Source organism: Theropithecus gelada, chromosome 7b (genome assembly GCF_003255815.1).
Source record: "Theropithecus gelada isolate Dixy chromosome 7b, Tgel_1.0, whole genome shotgun sequence".
NCBI classification, from domain to species: domain Eukaryota; kingdom Metazoa; phylum Chordata; class Mammalia; order Primates; family Cercopithecidae; genus Theropithecus; species Theropithecus gelada.
Genome location: NC_037675.1, coordinates 38,316,645 through 38,339,699, shown reverse-complemented (window position 1 = coordinate 38,339,699; position 23,055 = coordinate 38,316,645). Strand labels below are relative to the sequence as shown.

At 34.8% G+C, this 23,055-nt stretch overlaps 1 protein-coding gene across 2 annotated transcripts in view; it reads right to left on the bottom strand.

The window, feature by feature from the left end:
• MIPOL1 (mirror-image polydactyly 1) overlaps positions 1-23,055 on the bottom strand; it is a 401,247-nt gene that overhangs the window by 304,310 nt on the left and 73,882 nt on the right. For both annotated transcript variants that reach the window (XM_025392166.1, XM_025392167.1), the window contains exons 7-8: positions 21,424-21,529; positions 5,780-5,909 (exon numbers count right to left, since the gene is read on the bottom strand). In XM_025392166.1, coding sequence (XP_025247951.1) covers positions 5,780-5,909; positions 21,424-21,529 — 236 coding nt within the window. The remainder of the gene's footprint in view (positions 1-5,779; positions 5,910-21,423; positions 21,530-23,055) is intronic.

Sequence of the window (23,055 nt, the reverse complement as noted above, 5' to 3'; positions counted from 1 at the left end):
TTAGTGCTATAAATTTCCCTCTACACACCGCTTTAAATGTGTCCCAGAGATTCTGGTATGTTGTATCTTTGTTCTCATTGGTTTCAAAGAACATCTTTATTTCTGCCTTCATTTCGTTATGTACCCAGTAGTCATTCAGGAGCAGGTTGTTCAGTTTCCATGTAGTTGAGCGGTTTTGATTGAGTTTCTTAGTCCTGAGTTCTAGTTTGATTGCACTGTGGTCTGAGAGACAGTTTGTTATAATTTCTGTTCTTGTACATTTGCTGAGGAGTGCTTTACTTCCAATTATATGGTCAATTTTGGAGTAAGTACGATGTGGTGCTGAGAAGAATGTATATTCTGTGGATTTGGGGTGGAGAGTTCTATAGATGTCTATTAGGTCTGCTTGCTGCAGAGATGAGTTCAATTCCTGGATATCCTTGTTAACTTTCTGTCTTGTTGATCTGTCTAATGTTGACAGTGGAGTGTTGAAGTCTCCCATTATTATTGTATGGGAGTCTAAGTCTCTTTGTAAGTCTCTAAGGACTTGCTTTATGAATCTGGGTGCTCCTGTATTGGGTGCATATATATTTAGGATAGTTAGCTCTTCCTGTTGAATTGATCCCTTTACCATTATGTAATGGCCTTCTTTGTCTCTTTTGATCTTTGATGGTTTAAAGTCTGTTTTATCAGAGACTAGGATTGCAACCCCCGCTTTTTTTTGTTCTCCATTTGCTTGGTAAATCTTCCTCCATCCCTTTATTTTGAGCCTATGTATGTCTCTGCGTGTGAGATGGGTCTCCTGAATACAGCAGACTGATGGGTCTTGACTCTTTATCCAGTTTGCCAGTCTGTGTCTTTTCATTGGAGCATTTAGTCCATTTACATTTAAGGTTAAGATTGTTATGTGTGAACTTGATCCTGCCATTATGATATTAACTGGTTATTTTGCTCGTTAGTTGATGCAGTTTCTTCCTAGCCTCGATGGTCTTTACATTTTGGCATGTTTTTGCAATGGCTGGTACTGGTTGTTCCTTTCCATGTTGAGTGCTTCCTTCAGGGTCTCTTGTAAGGCAGGCCTAGTGGTGACAAAATCTCTAAGCATTTGCTTGTCTGTAAAGGATTTTATTTCTCCTTCACTTATGAAACTTAGTTTGGCTGGATATGAAATTCTGGGTTTAAAATTCTTTTCTTTAAGAATGTTGAATATCGGCCCCCACTCTCTTCTGGCTTGGAGAGTTTCTGCCGAGAGATCTGCTGTCAGTCTGATGGGCTTCCCTTTGTGGGTAACCCGACCTTTCTCTCTGGCTGCCCTTAAGATTTTTTCCTTCATTTCAACTTTGGTGAATCTGGCAATTATGTGTCTTGGGGTTGCTCTTCTCGAGGAGTATCTTTGTGGCGTTCTCTGTATTTCCTGGATTTGAATGTTGGCCTGCCCTACTAGGTTGGGGAAGTTCTCCTGGATGATATCCTGAAGAGTGTTTTCCAACTTGGTTCCATTTTCCCCCTCACTTTCAGGCACCCCAATCAGACGGAGATTTGGTCTTTTTACATAATCCCATACTTCTTGCAGGCTTTGTTCATTTCTTTTTCTTCTTTTTTCTTTTGGTTTCTCTTCTCGCTTCATTTCATTCATTTGATCCTCAATCGCTGATACTCTTTCTTCCAGTTGATCGAGTCGGTTACTGAAGCTTGTGCATTTGTCACGTATTTCTCGTGTCATGGTTTTCATCTCTTTCATTTCGTTTATGACCTTCTCTGCATTAATTACTCTAGCCATCAATTCTTCCACTTTTTTTTCAAGATTTTTAGTTTCTTTGCGCTGGGTACGTAATTCCTCCTTTAGCTCTGAGAAATTTGATGGACTGAAGCCTTCTTCTCTCATCTCGTCAAAGTCATTCTCCGTCCAGCTTTGATCCGTTGCTGGCGATGAGCTGCGCTCCTTTGCCGGGGGAGATGCGCTCTTATTTTTTGAATTTCCAGCTTTTCTGCCCTGCTTTTTCCCCATCTTTGTGGTTTTATCTGCCTCTGGTCTTTGATGATGGTGATGTACTGATGGGGTTTTGGTGTAGGTGTCCTTCCTGTTTGATAGTTTTCCTTCTAACAGTCAGGACCCTCAGCTGTAGGTCTGTTGGAGATTGCTTGAGGTCCACTCCAGACCCTGTTTGCCTGGGTATCAGCAGCAGAGGCTGCAGAAGATAGAATATTTCTGAACAGCGAGTGTACCTGTCTGATTCTTGCTTTGGAAGCTTCCTCTCAGGGGTGTACTCCACCCTGTGAGGTGTGGGGTGTCAGACTGCCCCTAGTGGGGGATGTCTCCCAGTTAGGCTACTCAGGGGTCAGGGACCCACTTGAGCAGGCAGTCTGTCCCTTCTCAGATCTCAACCTCCGTGTTGGGAGATCCACTGCTCTCTTCAAAGCTGTCAGACAGAGTCGTTTGCGTCTGCAGAGCTCTCTGCTGCTTTTTTGTTGTTGTTGTTGTTGTGTAGCTGTGCCCTGTCCCCAGAGGTGGAGTCTACAGAGACAGGCAGGTTTCCTTGAGCTGCTGTGAGCTCCACCCAGTTGGAGCTTCCCAGCAGCTTTGTTTACCTACTTAAGCCTCAGCAATGGCGGGCGCCCCTCCCCCAGCCTCGCTGCTGCCTTGCCGGTAGATCACAGACTGCTGTGCTAGCAATGAGGGAGGCTCCGTGGGCGTGGGACCCTCCCGGCCAGGTGTGGGATATGATCTCCTGGTGTGCCTGTTTGCTTAAAGCGCAATATTGGGGTGGGAGTTACCCGATTTTCCAGGTGTTGTGTGTCTCAGTTCCCCTGGCTAGGAAAAGGGATTCCCTTCCCCCTTGCGCTTCCCAGGTGAGGCGATGCCTTGCCCTGCTTCAGCTCTCGCTGGTCGGGCTGCAGCAGCTGACCAGCATCGATCGTCTGGCACTCCCCAGTGAGATGAACCCAGTACCTCAGTTGAAAATGCAGAAATCACCGGTCTTCTGTGTCGCTCGCGCTGGGAGTTGGAGACTGGAGCTGTTCCTATTCGGCCATCTTGCTCTTTATTTATTTCTCATTCTTTCATATGAGAAAAGAACTTTTATCTGAGGAATGCAAGACCTTTTAATTATCAGGCCCAGAAAGAATGAAAATGAGACTGCAATCATGTCCTACTTGCCACCCTCTGAGCTATGTATTTATCTTTTTTTTTTTTTCTTGAGACAAGATCTTGCTCTGTCACCCAGGTTGGAGTGCATAGGTTCACTGCAGCCTCCATCTCTGGGGCTCAAGCGATCCTCCCACCTCAGCCTATAAAGTAGCTGGGACTACAGGCATTTATCACCATGTCAAGCTAAATTTTTTAAATAATTTTTTTTTAGTAGAAACTGAGGCAGGCAGATTGCTTGAGTCCAGGAGTTCCAGACCAGCCTGGGCAACATGGCGAAACCACAGCTCTATTCAATTTTTAAAAATAAATATATATTAAATAAAAGAAAAGAAAAAAATTTGATGACTCCAACACCTTTTTTTCAGTCTCATTTGTTATTAGAAGAGTGTTTAGAAAATAAATATAGTTTGTTGAGAGAAAATATTGCATGAAGTTCAAAATTTTCTTCAATTTCACTTCAATTGACTATTACTCTTAAATTCAAGTTAACAGTTAGATAGCACCCACTATGAGCCACGTACTTTTCAATATTCAGTGATTTGGCTAGGTGCAATGGCTCATGCCTGTAATCTCAGGGTTTTGGAAGGCCAAGGTGAGAGGATCGCTTGAGGCCCAGAGTTTGAAAACAGCCTGGGCCACACAGTGTGACCCCATCTCTACAAAAAACTTTACAAATTAGCCAAGCATGGTGGCATGTGCCTGAAGTCCCTGTAGTCATAGCTCCTTGGGAGGCTGAGGTAGGAGGATCACTTAAGCCCACTTCAAGTCTGCAATGAGCTCTGATTACACCACTGCACTCCAGCCTGTGTGATGTAGCAAGACTCTGTCTCTAAACAAACAACCAACCCATACATATATATATATTTTTTTAATTATATATATCAAATATTTTACATATATACATATATAGTCAACAAGTAATTTAGTCCTTATGACAACCTGTATAAGTCCTCATAACCTGCACTATTATATACATTTTGTAGACCAAAAAACTGAGCCTTATAGACTTTGAGTAATTTGTCCATCGCTATACAGCAAGGAAGCAGCAGAACCAATATTCAAAGATAGATTGGGTTCAGAATCTGTGCTCTTAGTCTCTACATTACACTGCTTCTCAAATACAACAACATGTAGAGAATGAATTGATTTTTATCCAGTTAAATCTATAGCTACCTCTAATCAACCCCAAGCCATCTATCCTTCTAGGTAATGATATTTAAGTATATAAGAGAAAATGTTTGAAATAATGTTTCCCTATGGATAAAGATGGTTATTTTGGAATAGGCATTGTGGAATTTAGGTGAATGTTTTTGTTTATTTGTTTTTTTTTTTTTTTTCAACAAGTTTAATGGTCTACAATGAGCCTATCAATCTTCAAAAAAATGAAATCATTAATCTAAACAAAAAACAAATATTACCTAATCACAAGTTGAACACATATTATTAATTATTTGTGGCTTTTTGTCTCCCCAGTGAACCATGTTTTAATTAGCACTTTACTCCGTTCCTCCAAGAGCCTACTACAACACGGGACAAAGTAAACATGCCATAAGTATGCTGATTGATCATTAAATATTAGATTACTGGATTCTATCTATCTGTACAGGTAACATATTTCCTGATGTTCTAGGGCCTTTCCACTAAAGTATATTCCTTAGACTACCATCATGTGTAACATCTGGGAGCTTGTTATAAGGACAGAATCTCTGGTCCCAACCCAGGCCTAATGAACCAGAATCTGCATTCTGACAAGATCCCCCAAGTGATTAGATTGTACATTAGAATTTGAAAAGTACATATTTCTAGGGCATTGTTTCTCTAAGTGTAGTCCATCATTTATCTATCAGAATCACCTGGGTTGCTTTAAAAAATGTAGATTCTTAGGCTCTACCCTATTCAAGTATCACTCAAGTTTAAAAACCAAAGCTAAAAAAAACTGCAAGTAAAAAATAGTAAAGAACAGGAACAGGGATATTAAGCAGAGAGCAGTGAAAGACTTAGATGGCTCAAATAAATTTTAAAAGTGATAATAAGGAGAAGAGGAGATAATAAAAAGAGGAGTCACATATGAAGGAACAACAAAACTATGAAGAAATAAAGAAAATAATTGTATTGAGAGTGATGTGCAATTCTTTCTCTCTTTTTTTAAATTGACTGCTATTCCTGACAGGCAAACTAGCATGCCAAAGGTTTTAGAAAAAGACTGGAGAGGTCGGGCACGGTGGCTCACGCCTATAATCCCAGCACTTAGGGAGGCCAAGGTGGGCGGATCACAAGATCAGGAGTCTGAGACCATCCTGGCTAACATGGTGAAACCCCATCTCTACTAAAAGTAAAAAAATTAGCCAGGCATGGTGGCAGGCGCCTGTGGTCCCAGCTACTCGGGAGGCTGAGGCAGGAGAATCGCTTGAACCTGGGAGGCGGAGGCTGCAGTGAGCCGAGATTGCGCCACTGCACTCTAGCCTGGGCAACAGGGCAAGACTCCATCTCAAAAAAAAAAAAAAAAAGAAAGAAAGAAAAAGACTGGAGATATGCAATTTCCTAGGGTAACACATTAAGAATGAGTCACATTTTTGAATACGTAACTACCACCTAAAGCATACCTTTTATAAGTGCTCCTAATATCATACAGAGTTTTAAAAGTGTACATACATGTTTAGAGACATTTCCATATGCTTCGCTCGTGCAATTGCTTCATCTCTCTCCTCAATGGCTAATTGCAGTCTAGACATAACAGCTTTATCACGTTCCTTCTGCGCAAAATACACTTCTTCAACCAGAGCTACCAAAATATATAAAGCACACAATCAATCATAGAAAATAAAGGAGAAATGTATACCTTTAGCAAAAATAAAAGCCATAAGTAATTATTATTGTAAGGACTACTCATTAAACTGAATTAATATCAATTAATCAATTCAGAAAATAGTATTTTTAGTAATAGGTACTGCAAAACTGGGATACCACTTCATACACCTAAAAAGAGCAAAAATTTAAAGGTCTAATAATAGCAAATGTTGTAAGCCTGTGAAATAAAGAAAACTCTCATACATATTGCAGATAGGCAGATACATTTCTACAACCATCTGAAGAGCAATTTGGCAATGTTTATTGAAGTTGAAGACAGGCCTAGCCTAGCAAATCCCCTCTTTGATATGTAGCCTAGAGAAATTCATGCACATATGTAAATGTAAACATGTACAAAAATACTTACTGCAGCATTGCTTATAACAGCAAAAGGTTAGGCATAACCCAAATGTCCATCAACATCAACAGGAATAAATAAATTACATTCAGAATGGAATACTACCCAGCATTTAAAATGACTTGACTATGGACAAATGGACAAATCTCAAAAACAAAATGCTGGCAAAAATAGCAAGTTTCAAAGTAAAACAACTCTACCCACTACTTATGAATAGACGCAGTTAGTAAAAATAATACAATGAGCAGGGCAGGCACGGTGGCTCACGCCTGTAATCCCAACACTTTGGGAGGCCTAGGCGGGCAGATTACCAGGTCAGGAGACCAAGACCATCCTGGCTAACATGGTGAAACCCCGTCTCTACTAAAAATACAAAAAATTAGCCAGGCATGGTGGTAGGCGCCTGTAGTCCCAGCTACTCGGGAGGCTGTGGCAGGAGAATGGCGTGAACCCAGGAGGCGGAGGTTGCAATGAGCCGAGATTGCGCCACTGCACTCCAGCCTGGGTGACAGTGTGAGACTCAGTATCAAATAAATAAATAATAATACAATGATCATGAAAAGGGTAAACACAAAATTCAAAATAGTAATTATCTCAGTGGGAAGGTGGAAGGGGAGGAAATAAAATGGGTAAGGGAAGAATAAAATAGGACAACGCTGTGCTGTTATAGTAGTGCACATCTGCACAGAGCAGGGAACACTGTTAATATAGATTTTAATACAAATGGTATCATCTAGATTTTTGCAGCACCGTATCAGGAGCCTTAATGTTATCTGAAATTATCATTTCTTAAGCATAATTTTATTGTTTGTATGTTTGAAATCTTACATAATTTTTTAAAACATTACTGCAATGTGGGCCAGGCACGGTGGCTCACGCCTGTAATCCCAGCACTTGGGGAGGCCAAGGCGGGCGAATCACATGAGGTTGGGAGTTTAAGACCAGCCTGGCCAACATGGTGAAACCCCCGCCTCTGCTAAAAATACAAAATTAACCGGGCGTGGTGGCGCATGCCTGCAATCCTAGCTACACAGGTGGCTGAGGCAGGAGAATTGCTTGAACCCGGGAGGTGGAGGTTGCAGTGAGCCGAGATCACACCATCGCACTACAGCCTGGGCAATGAGAGCGAAACTCCATCTCAAAAAAAAATAATAATATTACTGCAACATTAGACAAAGAGGGCCTCAAATACCTGAATTGCTGAACCAAATTTTATTTATACTGTTGAACTACAAATTAAACTTCAGAAATATTTTGAAATGCTCTTTTAGTTTGTAAAGCATTGGATCCCTGCCCAAGGATTGTTACAGATTAATATACAGTTAATCAAGATAGTTATTAGGCCCAGCATGGTAGCTCACACCTATAATCCCAGCATTTTGGCAGGTCAAGGCGGGAGAATCACTTGAGCCCAGGAGTTCGAGACCAGCCTGGCCGACATAGTGAGACCTTGTCTCTACAAAAAAATAAAAATTTGGTAGGCCGAGGTGGGAGAATCACTTAAGCCCAGAAATTTGAAACCAGCCTGGCCAACTTGGTGAAACCCAGCTGGAGCCTAGGAGGTACAGGCTGCAGTAAGCTGTAATTGTGCCACTGCACTCAGCATGGATGACAGAGTAAGACCCTGTCTCAAAAAAAAAAAAGTTATTATTGTATTTCTTAAATTGTAAGTAGTGGAAAAGTGGTGGTAGAGTATTCAGCATGGATCTAACTAGCCAGTCAGTTCACACCCTGGGCAAGATGGCATAAAATTTCATTACACTACTCAAAACAATATGTAATTTAAAACTTATCAACTGTTTATTTCTAAAATGTTTCACAATATTTTCAGACTTTGAATAACTGAAACCATGGAAAAAGGAACCACAGATAAGATGGGACTACTGTATCAATTCCCCACGCTGGTTTTTTGTTGTTGTTGTTGTTTGTTTGTTTTGAGAGTCTCATTCTGTTGCCCAGGTTGGAGTGCAATAGTGAAATCTCAGCTCACTGCAACCTCCGCCTCCTGGGTTCAAGCAATTCTCTTGCCTCAGCCTCCTGAGTAGCTAGGATCACAGGCGCCCACCACTATACCCAGCTAATTTTTTGTATTTTTAGTAGAGATGGGGTTTTGCCATGTTGGCCAAGCTGGTCCCGAACTCCTGACCTCAGGTGATCCACCTGCCTTGGCCTCCCAAAGTGCTAGGATTACAGGTGTGAGCCACCACGCCTGGCGCCTCATGCTGTTTCGACAGCAACTTCTATCAACTGTAGTACACAAAAATGAATTTTATTTTTCCCTTCTAATGCTACAGAATATCCTACCAGTAAGGGCAGTAATAACAGCTTGGAGAAACCAACATGGTGTATCTTGCATAGTATGGTTAATAGCATGGTGTATGGAAGAATATGAGTTTTAATTGTGATCTAAGGTATTAAGGGTTAGCAACCTTGTTTTTGTTAATTTCTTACATTATTTTAGTTGAAGTTCAGGTATATAAAATGGGTAAAATACCACTATTCATGATGTTATGAAAAATTCAATTAGAAAATATATGAAAGCTCTTGGCCAAATAAGTAAAATAAAGTGGATCATCAACAAATGTTAGTTCCATTCTACCACTACAGTAAATACTCAAACCACAGTCACAATGTGACTTAATTCCTAGACATATTAATAATGTGGTTTTGATTAATTTGTACTACTCACATATTAAAAATCTAAGTCAAAATTCCTCAATTTTTAGCCTTTTTCATTGGCAGGCAAAAATTATGTAAGGGACTGAAAGAAAAATTATTCTGAATCCATTCTATATTGTATGCTGCATACCATATTTATATTAATAATAGTTTATCAAAAATATTGCAGTGGCTCACATCTGTAATCCCAGCACTTCGGAAGATCAAGGCAGGTGGATCCCCTGAGGTCAGGAGTTTAAGACCAGCCTAACCAACATGATGAAAACCCATCTCTACCAAAAATACAAAACTTAGCCAGGCATGGTAGCTCACGCCTGTAGTCCCACCTACTTGGGAGGCTAAGGCAGGAGAACTGCTTGAACATAGGAGCAGGAGGTTGCAGTGAGCCAAGATTGTGCCACTGCACTCTAGCCTGGAAGACAGAGCAAGACAGGGTCTCAAAAATCAAACAAACAAAAATATGGTATTCTAAGATTTTTTTAAGTTTAACATTATCATATACTTCTAAGTTGCCTCCTTAGTGTAGCAGGCAGCACATCAGTCTAATAAAATACTTCTAATTTGTAGGCCAGACAGAAGGGACAAAATGATGGTAAATAGTGATGTAAGCATAGATCAACATGCTACCCTGAAATATTCTGAGATATCAGAATGTTAAAATACTAATTACTAAACTTTAAATGCCAATAGGCTTCCTTTCATTTCTATAAACTGTGGCCAGATCTTTATACAGTTATTTGTAATGTAAGTTATATACCACTTTACATGAAATAGTACCTGATGAAAGAGGTAAGACTAGCATATCAAGTGCTTTAGTAATAAGTCTAAACATCTCTATGCTTAAAAGTAAGTATTATATACAGAGGGCTTCTTTGGTCCTGTGTGATCAAGAGAAAACATTTTTTTTTAATGCTACTTCAAATCCAAAGATGTATATGTGCATTTAAAGGATATTGCCATTTAAGTATTCTAAGGTTAAAATTTTAAATGCCAGAAAACACACATGCACAAACACATAAAATCTGGTTATAGAATTTATAAATGATAAGAATGTTTTTCAAAATTAAGGCATTACTCTAAAGATTCAATGCAATCCCTATCAAAATTCTACTGTAATTCCTCACAGAAATAGAAATAGAAATAGAAATAGAAATAGAAAAAACAATCCTAAAATTCATATGGAATCACAAAAGACCCCAAACAGTCAAAGCAATTTTAAGTAACTACCATTTAAAATATATCACAAAGCCAGAGTAATCAAAACAGCATGGTGGCTGGGTGTAGTAGCTCATGCCTGTAATCCCAGCACTTTGGGAGGCCGAGGCTGATGGATCACCTGAGGTGAAGAGTTCGAGACCAGCCTGGTCAACATGGTGAAACCCCATATCTACCAAAAATACAAAAATTTGCTGGGCGTAGTGGTGCATTCCAGTAATCCAGCTACTCAGGAGGCCGAGGCAGGAGAAGCACTTGAACCTGGGAGACGGAGGATGCAGTGAGCTGAGATCACGCCACTGTACTCCAGCCTGGACGACGGAGCAAGACTTTGTCTCAAAAAAAAAAAAAAAACCAGCATGGTATTGTCATAAAAACAGACACACTGACCAATGGAACAGGATAGAGCATCCAGAAATAAACCCACACAATTATGGTCAACTGATTTTCAACAAAGGTACCAAGAACACACAATGGAGAAAGTACAATCTCTTCAATAAATGGTGCTGGGAAAATTAGATATCTGCATGCAGAATAAAAATAAGCATCATCTCATCCCTTATTCAAGAACCAGTTTAAAATGCACTGAAGACTAAAACATAAAACCTGAAACTGTAAAACTACTAGAAGAAAACACGGGGAAAGTTCCATGACATTGGTTTAGACAGAGACTTCCTGAATATGACCCCAAAGGCACATGCTATGAAAGTAAAAACAGACTAATAGGATTGCATCAAACTAAAAAGCTTCTACACAGTTAAGGAAACAACAGTAAGAGACAACCTACAGTGTAAGAGAAAATATCTGCAAATGACACATTAATTAAAAGAATAATACCAAAAATATACATGGAACTCGAACTACTCAAGAACAATTAGCATGACCAACATGGTGGAACCCTGTCTCTACTAAAAATACAAAAATTAGCCAGGCCTGGTGGCATGAGCCTGTAATCCCAGTTATTCGGGAGGCTGAGGCACAAGAATTGTTTGAACCCGGGAGTTGGAGGTTGCAGTGAGCCAACATCGTGCCACTGCACTCCAGCCTGGGCGACACAGTGAGGCTCAGTCTGAAAACTAAATAAAATAAAATAAATAAAAATGGGCAAAGAACCTAACAAATATTTCTCAAAAAAAGACAAATGGCTAACAGTTATATAAAGAAAGCTGCACATCTCTAATCACAAGAGAAAGACAAACTAAAATCACAATGAGCTATCACCTCACCCCTGTTAGATTGGCTATTATCAAAAACATGAAAGATAACAAGTGTTGGTGTGGATGTGGAGAAAAGCAAACCATTACACAATGTTGGTGGTATTGTAAATTAGTACAGCCATTTTGGAAAACGGTATGAGTTTCCACAAAAAACTAAAAATAGATTACCATGTGATCCAGCAGTGCCACTTCCAGGTATGTATCCAAAGGAGTTGAAAGAAGTACATTAAAGAGATGCCTACACTCCCATGTTCATTGCAGCATTACTCACAATAGCCAAGATATGGAAACAACGGATATGCCAAACAATGGATAAATGAATTTTTTTAATGTGGTACAACGGAATGCAATACAGCCTTTAAAGGGTAGGATTTAGGTTTCTCAGCTGGAAAAGCTAAAAAAAAGAAGGGATATTCTGTCATTTGCAACAACATGAGTAGACCTAGAGGACATTATGCTAGGTGAAATAAGCCAAGCACAGAGAGACAAATACCTCATGATTTCACATATGTGGAATCTAAAAATGTGGGACTCACATAAGTAGAGAGTAGAACAATAGCTACCAGAGGCTGGGGGTGAGGGTGGAGGAGGAAAGGAGAGATCTTGGTCAAAAAATAAAATTTTCAGTTCGACAGGAGGAATAGGTTCTGGTGATCTATTACACATCAAGGTGACTTATAATGAATAGTAATGTATATTTCAAAAAGCTAAAATAATGGATTTTAAATGTCCTCATCACCAAGAAACAGTAAGTATTTGAGGTGGTAAATATGTTAATCAGACTGATTTGATCATTTCACAATGTAGGTACATGTACTGAAACATCACATTGCACTTCATAAATCTGCAAATCATACATCAATTAAGGGAATAATATATACAGTTATTATTTGTCAATTAAAAATAAAACAAAAAACCCTCAAAACCAAAATTAAGGTATAACTGAATGACAATTTTTAACATCTATTAGGTTAGATGTGAAATTTGTTGCTTATAAAAAATCCTGATTCTGGATTTCAGTACTTTCGAAGGATCAATATGCAACTCTCAAACATTTTTAGTAAAGAAAACTTAATTGTAAACACTGAGCTTTTCCAAGGTGGATGACTATTACAAAGTTCACTAGAAAATCAATATAGCATTTTAGTTGGAATTTGCTCATTAAACACCCACAGCTCTAATGCAAATTATGATGGAATGAATAAAGCAAATACGCATGCTTCTTTCTTTTTATTAAATGTAAAATCTACTGTTAATTGCATCTCATATGTCATACAAACTTTTCTCCTTAACTATTAAATAGAAGCTTTAACAAAAGTCATTAGAGATTCTCTTTCTTTGACTTGAATAAATTTCAATATTTGTTCAGTAAAGGTTCACAGCAGTTAAATTACATTAACAAATATTATTAGCTACTATGTAAGCCAACCAAGTAAAATACTTATAGTGTAGGTAAAACAAATCATTGGGTGTTTACAATAATATTTGGATATCTCCATTTTTAAACACGGTTATCAAATATCCTATAATTCTTAGTCAAATGAGAAAGATTCAGAGAGGATCACCCGTACCCCCCTCAACCAAATACTCAAATTTGTTTAGTAAGCTAATTGTTTTCTAATATGGGCAAGAGTAAATATGAAGAAGCTGAACCATACTAAGTATGAGTTTATTGAGTCAAGGCAGAGTACATATTTTCTTAGTAGACCCAAGTCTATTGACAAATCCATATTCCACACTTTTCAAACTACTTTTAAAATACAGTAAGAGTGAGACAGTACCTTGGATAACACTCTAGTTTAAACATTGGCTCATGATTCTCTAAATAACATAATTTGGAGGACAGACATTTTGCAGGAAAAAAAATCCATCTGTTAACATCCTATGGTAGTTATGTAAACATAAAAGGCTAAATTAAAAAGAAGGAAAAATAAATCATTAGGATTTTAAACATATCAAATAATAACTGGATAATAATTCATGTTGGAAAATTCTAAGCAATATAGACAATAATTTTGTAAAAGATCAGACTTTACTACATATAAAGAATCTCAGATTCTATGAATATCTACCATTACAGTTTTACCTGAGCAATAACCATCTGGAGAAGAATTATAATGATGTTACATTGATTTCTTGCAAATCTGAGAACAATTGGCATTTATAAAACCACCAAATATATATTCTAGAACTACAAACACTATATATTTTAATTTCCTTAATAATTGTAATTTTTCCTTCTTTGCATAAACTGGTTATTGGAAATTTTAAAATAGATGGTAGATGACCCACACCAGTAGAAAATTAACCAAAACCTACTCAAATTAGTTCAATGTTTCTGTTTTTGGCATAACAATGCTGAATTCAACTGATTACTCCAGAACTTCTTTCATAGATGGGACTATTTGTTTTTTAAAACTGGACTTTGCAACATTTTATACAATTACTTTGTAAATAACTTTTTCTGATTAAAAAGTAGTACAAACTCATAAAAATTTAAAGGAGAAAAATATTTAGTATAGCCTTGTAAGCCTGTAATTAAAATAAGCAGCATATGTTTCTACATTCTTCAGTACTCTTCAAAAACATAAAATAGCACATGAAATTTTATCATTTGGACATGCTATATATGATTCAACTAAGATGCTCCTAATATGAGATTATGGACAGTTTCCAACTATTGGCTATATAAACAACACTGTAATGAATATCTTTGTATACACATCTTTATGTATATACATACCTAATTAAGAAAATTACTAGAAGTATGATGACTAGATTAAAAGTCAGCTTTTAAAAATCTTAATATATACTTCAAACTTTCCTCTGTAAAGTTGCTGTAAATTTATACACTCAGTGTCAGTACAGAAACTGTTCAAGATTAATTTGAAAATTATGCAAAATAGTACGTTTCAGTAGCAAGACAATGAATCAAAAGCATTTTTTAAAAAACCCTCGATTACTATACACATGTATTTACTATAGAAAACTCAAAGACTTTATAAAAAACTTTTCTGAAAATATGTTCTATGCTTACATGAAAATATGTTCTATGCTTACATTCAAAGATTTAATATATGTGATATTGGAGCTACCTTTTCCAATGTGAAAGAGAAAAATTTATCCCTGAAGCATTAATATCAGTATTGATAATTATATGCCTTTTGAAATATAACTTAAAAATTTTTTGTGTATTTACTAAACAGACTATCAGCATTAAATTTTAATAGATACCAATATGAAAATTATTTGAAATATAAGTGCTATCTAAATATTTTCTAATCTCATTTCCTCTTTAGAATCATTAGACATGTGAAAAAGTCTTTAGATAACTTTCTGAAAAGTTTTATTTTTGTTATTTTTATGTTGTAAATACCTTAATTACATATATTTTCAAATGCTTGACATTATGCTAAAGTCCACTGTATGTTAAACCCAATAAAATATTTCCAGCTGTTGGCTATTCTTACATATAACAGATCCTCCGTCTACTCCAATTTTATTGTTTTTCCAGAAAAAAACAAACTTTTCTAGGAAGCAAGGATACAAAATTGGTCATATTCTTTCCTCAAGTATTATTTGACCTGGCACTCGTCAGAATTCATTCTGATTCATATCCATAGAATTCTGTAGCCAAATATAGTAATATATTCAATAGTCTATCAATATTTCTACCTGCTGTGTTTCACAGAGATGGGCCTTCATGTTCTTATCTGAAATTAGTGGTCATATCCTTGAAATCCCTTTTCTTTTCAAATTAAAAAAATAAATACAGATATAAATTTAAGGCAGCATTATAATTTAATACTGTTAAGGCATTGAAGTATTAGGTTAAAAGCTATCACATTTTATTGATGCCCATTATATACACAGAAAAATTAGATTCCAATGTGTATTATTTCTTAAAGATAAAAATTATGCCATTTTCTATTCTGGTAAAGAAAATTAACTCTTTTCCTCTTAGATGGTCAACATCATCTGAGATATGATACATAGTAACAGATAATCTTTTCACAAGAGAATAATGTAAACATTTTCTATAATATAATTTTTTCTCCCATTTTAATCCACTAGGGTATCTTGATATACTTGCTATTAAAGTATATCAATTAAACTCCTCTTCTCCCTACCAAAAGAAAATAAACATTCTCTGTAATAAAAATATATTGACAATATTTTTTTTAATTTACAAAGTATCAGTCTAAATTTGCATGCATAGAAAGAAATCTATGTTTAAAGAGAAAAATCAAATGCTTGCATCATCAGTACAAGTAAGTTAAGCAAATTATGTAACCATTGAATTACAGGTTAAAATGCAGTAAGACAGATTAGAAGAAAGATAGATAGATAGATAGATAGATAGATAGATAGATAGATAGATAGATAGAGACTTAAAAACACAAGACTTAGGAACTAAGGAGTTCTTTTGGCTAAAACCTAATATTGGCTTTATTTCAGTTTAATTGGAAGAGGATCTCAAATTCATCTTCTCCATGAGATATCAGGAACCTGGATTTCTCTTTGTACCAAAGGTTAATAAGAAATGTGTCTGCAAAAGTCAAACAGCATTAAATACCAAAAACTGATTATTATTCTACAGGAGTTGTTCTGTCATTCATAATCTCTCCATGCTCCAACCTTCCACAGCTAATCTTTAATGGATGACATGCAAGAAAGAAAAATAACTAACATATAAAGCAGAGGCTCTAAAGTGAGCTTTTAAGAAATAGAAAAATAAGGCTTTTAAAGAAATATAAATATTTTAAATATCACAAAATAACATATAAAACACTATTTAAATAAATACTTTTATGTAAAATTCAAGCATCATCTGCATGCTATAAAACCAATAGAATAGAATATAATAGAATAACAAAAATTAAAGAGACAAAAAACACTAGATAATGCCCACTGGGACTGTGGGAAAAATGAAAGGTTTAATTGAACAAGCTATTTTTAAGACGCATAAAAACACATCATCACTGACATAAGAGTAAATTAATGGATGCAAATCAGGCCATAGCATACTAGATCTCATTGTTAAATTCAATTGAACTAAAACCAATTTTAAAATGCTTGTGTTTTAATGACTTTTTTAGGTGAGAAGAGATACATACCTAAAGAACAAAAATGCAATGTTTCTTCTCTGCTTCTCTAAAACATCCCCTAGCATTTGAAGGTCATTCATACAATTTTCAAATAATATTACCCATGTGTATAATTTAATGAGCTAAAACTCAGTAAAAAGTTTTAAACAGCTACAATGAAGTAAATAATTAACACATAGGGAGTGAGATGGTCATTTCAGCTTTTCCTAAGACTAAATAAGACCTACTTATTATACATTCTAACTTTTTTTTTAGAGATTTTAGATTTTAAAAAATATTTCAACACTTTTGAAATAAGGTTAATTCTAAAAATCAAGGAAAACTCAAAACTGGGGATCAAATTAAATTGTTAATAAAAATTCTTTGTAAACTATTTTAACAAAAGAAATAAAAATCAATTCCTTATGAAACAAAACCATATATAAATTACTATCCCATACTAATTATATAGATAAGTATGGGATAGTTATTTACATAATCACACATTTAGGAACACTTTGAGTATGTCCTCTATTAGATGAAGAAGTCTTGAGAAAACAAGATGGTTACAACATCATCATCTTATCATCATAATTATTATCGAGTGCCTTCTATGGGTTAAGCACTTCATAAACATTATCTCACTTAAGCATCACAACAACCTATAGTAGATTTTAACTAATGCTTAGTGAGGCTGTCATTACACATGATAAGTGGCAAAAAGATTAGAACAAATGTCTGAATTCAAAGTCTGCGCATTTAACCACTACTTACAACATGTATGGTGTATTATGATTTCAGAGAAGTAATAACAGGCACAAAAAAAAAAAAAAAATGCCTGAGATCCCAAATCTGTCTTATATGCTGATCTATATTCAGTGTCTAACACAGTGCCTAAAACATAATGAGTCTGTAATAAATATTTGTCTGATTTGTAAAGAAGTAAGCATAGTTCCTGTGAAACATTTAAGTGCTTAATAAACAGTATCAATGATGGTGACAATGACAATAATGATGGTGAAGTGAGAAAGGAAAAGAAAGGTAAGGGAGTCAACCATCAGAGATTTTAACACGATAGGGAACACAGCTGAGTTTCAAACTCTCATAAAATCACATTAGAATAACAGATTTGTGTTATGAAAAAACCAATGGGGAAAAAAAGGAAAAAGACTTGAAGCTAAGTAATGGTCTACATAAAAGTTCATCATAGGTACACATTGCATAAAAGCTCAAATCTTTTGCATCCCATTTCTTTTATTTTGAATTCACATTTGAGTAAAATGTATTAGTGATATTAAATATCTGTATCTCAACTGCAGTTTTATTAGTAATCAAATACTTTGTTTCTTCTTCTGTTTGTCCATTTTTCAGTTTAGTGCCTTTCAAAATCTATTAACAGTAGCCCATAAATTTTTACTTAAAAGCCAAACAGAATAAAATGTCTTTTCACAACTTCTGGCAATAATGACATCAAAGATTTAAGAATTTCATAAACGTAAAGCAACAAAATAATATTAATTTGAGCCACAACTTACTGAGTACTAGTTATATATCATGTTCTTTGATATATCAACACTAATCCTTAAAATCATCTGGTAAGTTGGTTAATATTCACGTTTTACACGGGAGAAGATAAACCCAAGGAGGTTAAATAACATGCCCAACGGTAGAGAATCAATATCAAGTGTCCAAGCTGTAATTTGAACCTGGATCAATGTGACTCTAAGGATTTTGGTCTTCCCAATTGCTCCAAACTGCCTACTGAGAACTGGACATCTTTTGTTTTACGTGGTCTTGACTGTACCAGAGTCTTATAAATTATACAATCACCTTGGAAGACAAGATAGACTAATGTATATATGATACATAATAAACATAAAGATATAAAAATAAATACAAGGAAAAGCTGAAAGACTAAAAAAATGGCATGGGTAAAAAATGGCAAAACTGGATCACAGCCATCATAAAACCATATGGTCTTTATGTGTCAAATTTTAAGATTAGAGTGCAAGTAATTTCTTAAAAAAATCACATCTTTTGAAAACAATTTTTTTTAACACTAAATCTATGCTCATTATAGAAAATCTGAAAAAGGCAGAAACTGTTCACTGAAAAATTAATAGTTTCACTTAAAGACCACCAACAGTTGCCTCTTATTTTATATAATACATGTATATATATTGTTATTTTTACATTATATTAGAGTTTTTCCCCTATTTCTTTCACTTAATAGTTATGATGTTTTTCTCATATCCTCAAATATTCTTAATTATTACAAAATGTCTCAAATTATAAATGTATCATAACTTATTTAATAATTCCCTTATGGTTAGACTGTTTTTAATTCTCTTGCTATAGCAACTAATATTATATGAATATCTTTATATATAAATCTCTGTATTTTACATACTCTAAGAAAATGCCTACTATTTCCTTAGGGTACCTCATATTTTAGTTAACATTTTATTTTTAAAATCTATAGACAGATTGTCTCCTATTTGCTGTTTCCAATGTTTAGTTCAGATGTTCTTATAAGTATTTCTTTTATTGTGAAATGGTTTGATCTTCTTAAACATATATATTCTGCTTATGTATATTATAATACTTATGTATGTGTGCATGCTTATATTTTGCCAAATACACATTTTATTTCAAATATAAAAATGAGCAGTCATAGAAACAAACATCCATGCATATGTGGATTATTTGTTCTTTCACATTACAAGAAATAAAGAATTCATTAGATATAATCATAGTCCTATACTGCTCTTTTTTCTATTAAGATACTAACAAGGTAGTTTTTGTTGTTCTGTTTTGCTTTTTGACTGTACCTCCTATTCATCAGATAGAAAATAAGTTTATTTAAGACAAGCTTATTTAAGATCATACATAAAATGGGAAAATATGAAAAGGTTCAAAAGTCCACCAAAGGGTCAGTTACCAAATTTTCTGTTGTTTTAAACCAATGAATTTCTTCAGCAATTTACATTTTTATTTTGACATAGTAATAATAATTCTTTCTAATGTTATAGGCAAAATACTTTAAGTCTCTTCTTAAAATGAGATAGAAGTAAAATATTAAAGAGGAAAGATACACTTTGAAAATTTATACCTTAAAAAAACTTTGGGGAATTTTCATTTTGTGTCATTTTTATAAGCAAATGGTTGGACATATCTCTCTTAATTAGATTGTTTTGTTCCAGAGAAACTAAATAACACTGTTATTTTCATCAATTTAGAATGCTATAAACATTTTATTAAACATCTTTTAAATAATTGACATTTATTAATATAATATTTTGTTATTAATGAGAAATATAATTATAAGAATAACAAAGTAATCAAATTATTTCCATTTTATGAATGCATGATTCAAACTGTTCAAATGGGAACCCTTAAATACCAATAAATAAATATTTGAAGTACCTGCTTGGCTACATTATAAAAAAATTAAGTAGTAAATATTATTGCTTAATTAGGTTTCCCCTCCAAGAAATAAATGGGCTAGGGCTAGGCAGACACATTAATTCATGATTTTCAAGAGGTTATGAAAACCCAAATCTTATTAAATTATTTCTGTAAGACATATGCAAAGTTAACATTATGCAAATGCCTTAAAACAAAAATCTTCTAATAGTATCCAAAACAAATTTCTTGTAATAGTATCCTAACAATTAGTATATTTATATATTTGATTATAAAAAGCTAAGAAATTGCCAAGTTGTTCTAAATTTATATTTGAAATACTTATTTTTAACAAACTATTAATTTTCCTCAAAATATGTTGCTCTCATATTTTCCCACACACAAAAATAAAAACGTTATGGTAGTTTAACACTAACAGAAAAGCAACCATCTAGTATTCAGCTGGTGTATTTATTTATGGTCATCTTTGATATATTTTCATAGCAATGTTCAGTTCTATTTTCCACAGTAATATTTTAAAGACAAGCTCTACTAGTTAATCAAATCTCTGACCTAAAATAATTCTTTCACATATGTAATCCCATTAAAGTGACTTGCAAAGCATGATGATAACCTCACACTAATCACAAAATTCAATTGTTTCTTAAAAGCATTCGAAATGATATAAAAATGTTAAAATCAGTGATGTCTAAAATGGCTCTGAATGCTAATGTCTATCACTCTATGAAATTTCTGTTTCCTTAACATACTAAAACAATGTGAGAGAGACATTCACAGTGGCATACACAGATGGAGATCACAGACCATTGAGAATCATTTCATTGTATCTATAACATATCACAAACACATTTAAAAATTTCTCCTTGCAAAGACCTGTGAGTAAAGATAGACTCCAGAACATATTTAAGGTAATCATTTATAATCTGAAAGTTTGGCAACCTTTCACTTTAATCTCAGGGAAAATATTATCTCTATTAGCATCTACATCATCAGATGAAAACTTATTAATTGCACAAAACAGATTTTTTAATCAAATGTAGGTTTCTATTGGCAATGAATATGTGACTATCTTCATACAAAGGAGAAGTATTTCCTCTCAACGAGCTAAAACAATAAGTGGTATTTGAACTGCTGGTTGAAAGGTAGAGGCACTGGTAATCATTATTTCCCCTTGTTTGTTCAGCCCCTTCCAACAAAACAAACAACCTTTTTGTGATTGGATTGACATGGTGTTAACAATGCATTTAATGCCCAAATCAGTATGAATACAGGTAAAGCTCTCACTAATACCAGTACCAGGATGTTAAAGCCACCTATTTTCTAAGCAGCCAAAAAAAAAAAAAAAAAAAAGGAAAGAGCTTCCCTCCTTTGGCAAATAAGCCAGTATGCTAGTATTCACCAAGACACATCATATAATAACCTTGTGTGTGATTCTTCAGGCCATATGTTAATATTCCTCTACTATACCTGCTGTGTTTTCAGCAATTTTAGCTTCTGTTTCTTTCTCTTGGAGTTCCAGCTTAAACTTTAGTTTTCTCTGTTCTTTATCTTCTTCAGCCAATTTCTGTTGAAGCTAAAGCACATTAAAAAAAAATCATGGATTTTTATCTGACAAAGGTCTTGCAAAAATATAATTAATTTCAAAGTTTTTGGTTTTTTTCTTAATTCTTATATAATATTTAACTGCCTAGATATATAACTCCAGAAAAAAAATTAAAAATTTAAGCTATTTATAAAGTAATAATTACCTGTAATTATATAGAAATTATGAAAACATCCCAATATACACTTAATTTATGTGTACAGGTGCATGAATTGGCAAATGAAATTCAGAAGACCAACACTATTCTTAAAAATAACTACTGCAGGTAGGGTGCGGTGGCTCACGCCTATAATCCCAGCACTTTGGGAGGCTGAGATGGGCGGATCACCTGAGGTCAGGAGTTTGAGACCAGCCTAGCCAACATGATGAAACCCCATCTCTACTAAAAATACAAAAAATTAGCTGGGTGTGGTGGCAGGCACCTGTAATCCCAGCTATTCGGGAGGCTGAGGCAGGAGAATCACTTGAACCCAGGAGGCGGAAGTTGCGGTTGGCCGAGATCCTGCCATTGCACTCCAGCCTGGGCAACAAGAGTGAAACTCTATCTCAAAAGAAATAATAATAAAAACAACTACTGCAAAAGCAGTTTCATCCATCCTTTTTTCTTAATGCAAAATATTTGGAGGGGATTTGCCTAATAAAATAATAGATAGCACTGCTTTGCAGTTTCTCTTAGTAAGTCCAATATTTTGAAACAAAATTAAGACAATAATCTTAATATCTGATACAAATGTCCCTTTGAGAATACTACCCCATGATATTCCATTTAAATTGGCACTGACACCTGACTCATAATTGGCATTTAATAAATAACTGCTAAATGAAAGTACAGAAAACGTCTCATACAGAATCCCTCCAAATGTTTTTTTAATTCCTCCCTAGGTTTTTGTCATTTTAGCTGTTTTCCTTCAAACATGATCAACATTCCTGACATCATGCTTCAGTTTGATTAGGTCACACAACTAGAATATTAAAATCAGAGAAGTATGTAGAAGTTAAAAAAAAAGAAGACACAGAAAATGTACATTATTTAGTAAAATTATTTAATGATCACATGACTATAACTAGAATAAGAGTCAGAACAGAAGATAAAACATAACGTGACAAATTGGACTGGACAAAATGCAGCAGTATAAGATTAACACAAGGTAAATGACAATATGGCCAAGTCTTGTTACTGAAATGTTTAATTACATATATTACTGAGGTCAAATATGGGGAATGGATACTAATAAAGAAACAAAATTAAGAGAGTAACATGAAACCAGTACATTCTATCTCTCATTCTCTATAATGCTGAAGTAGAGTTTTACTAAAATTTGAATGAATCTTTTTTTTTTTTTTTTTAAAGATACCTATACAAGGAACCAGGGGCTTATGAAAAAGGAAGTGCTAATGCGGACCAGCAAGGTAGGAAACCAAAAAAATGTTTTCATTGTCAACCCTTTAACTCAACCATACCCTGATGGCAAGGTATGGCAAAAACATGAAGCTAC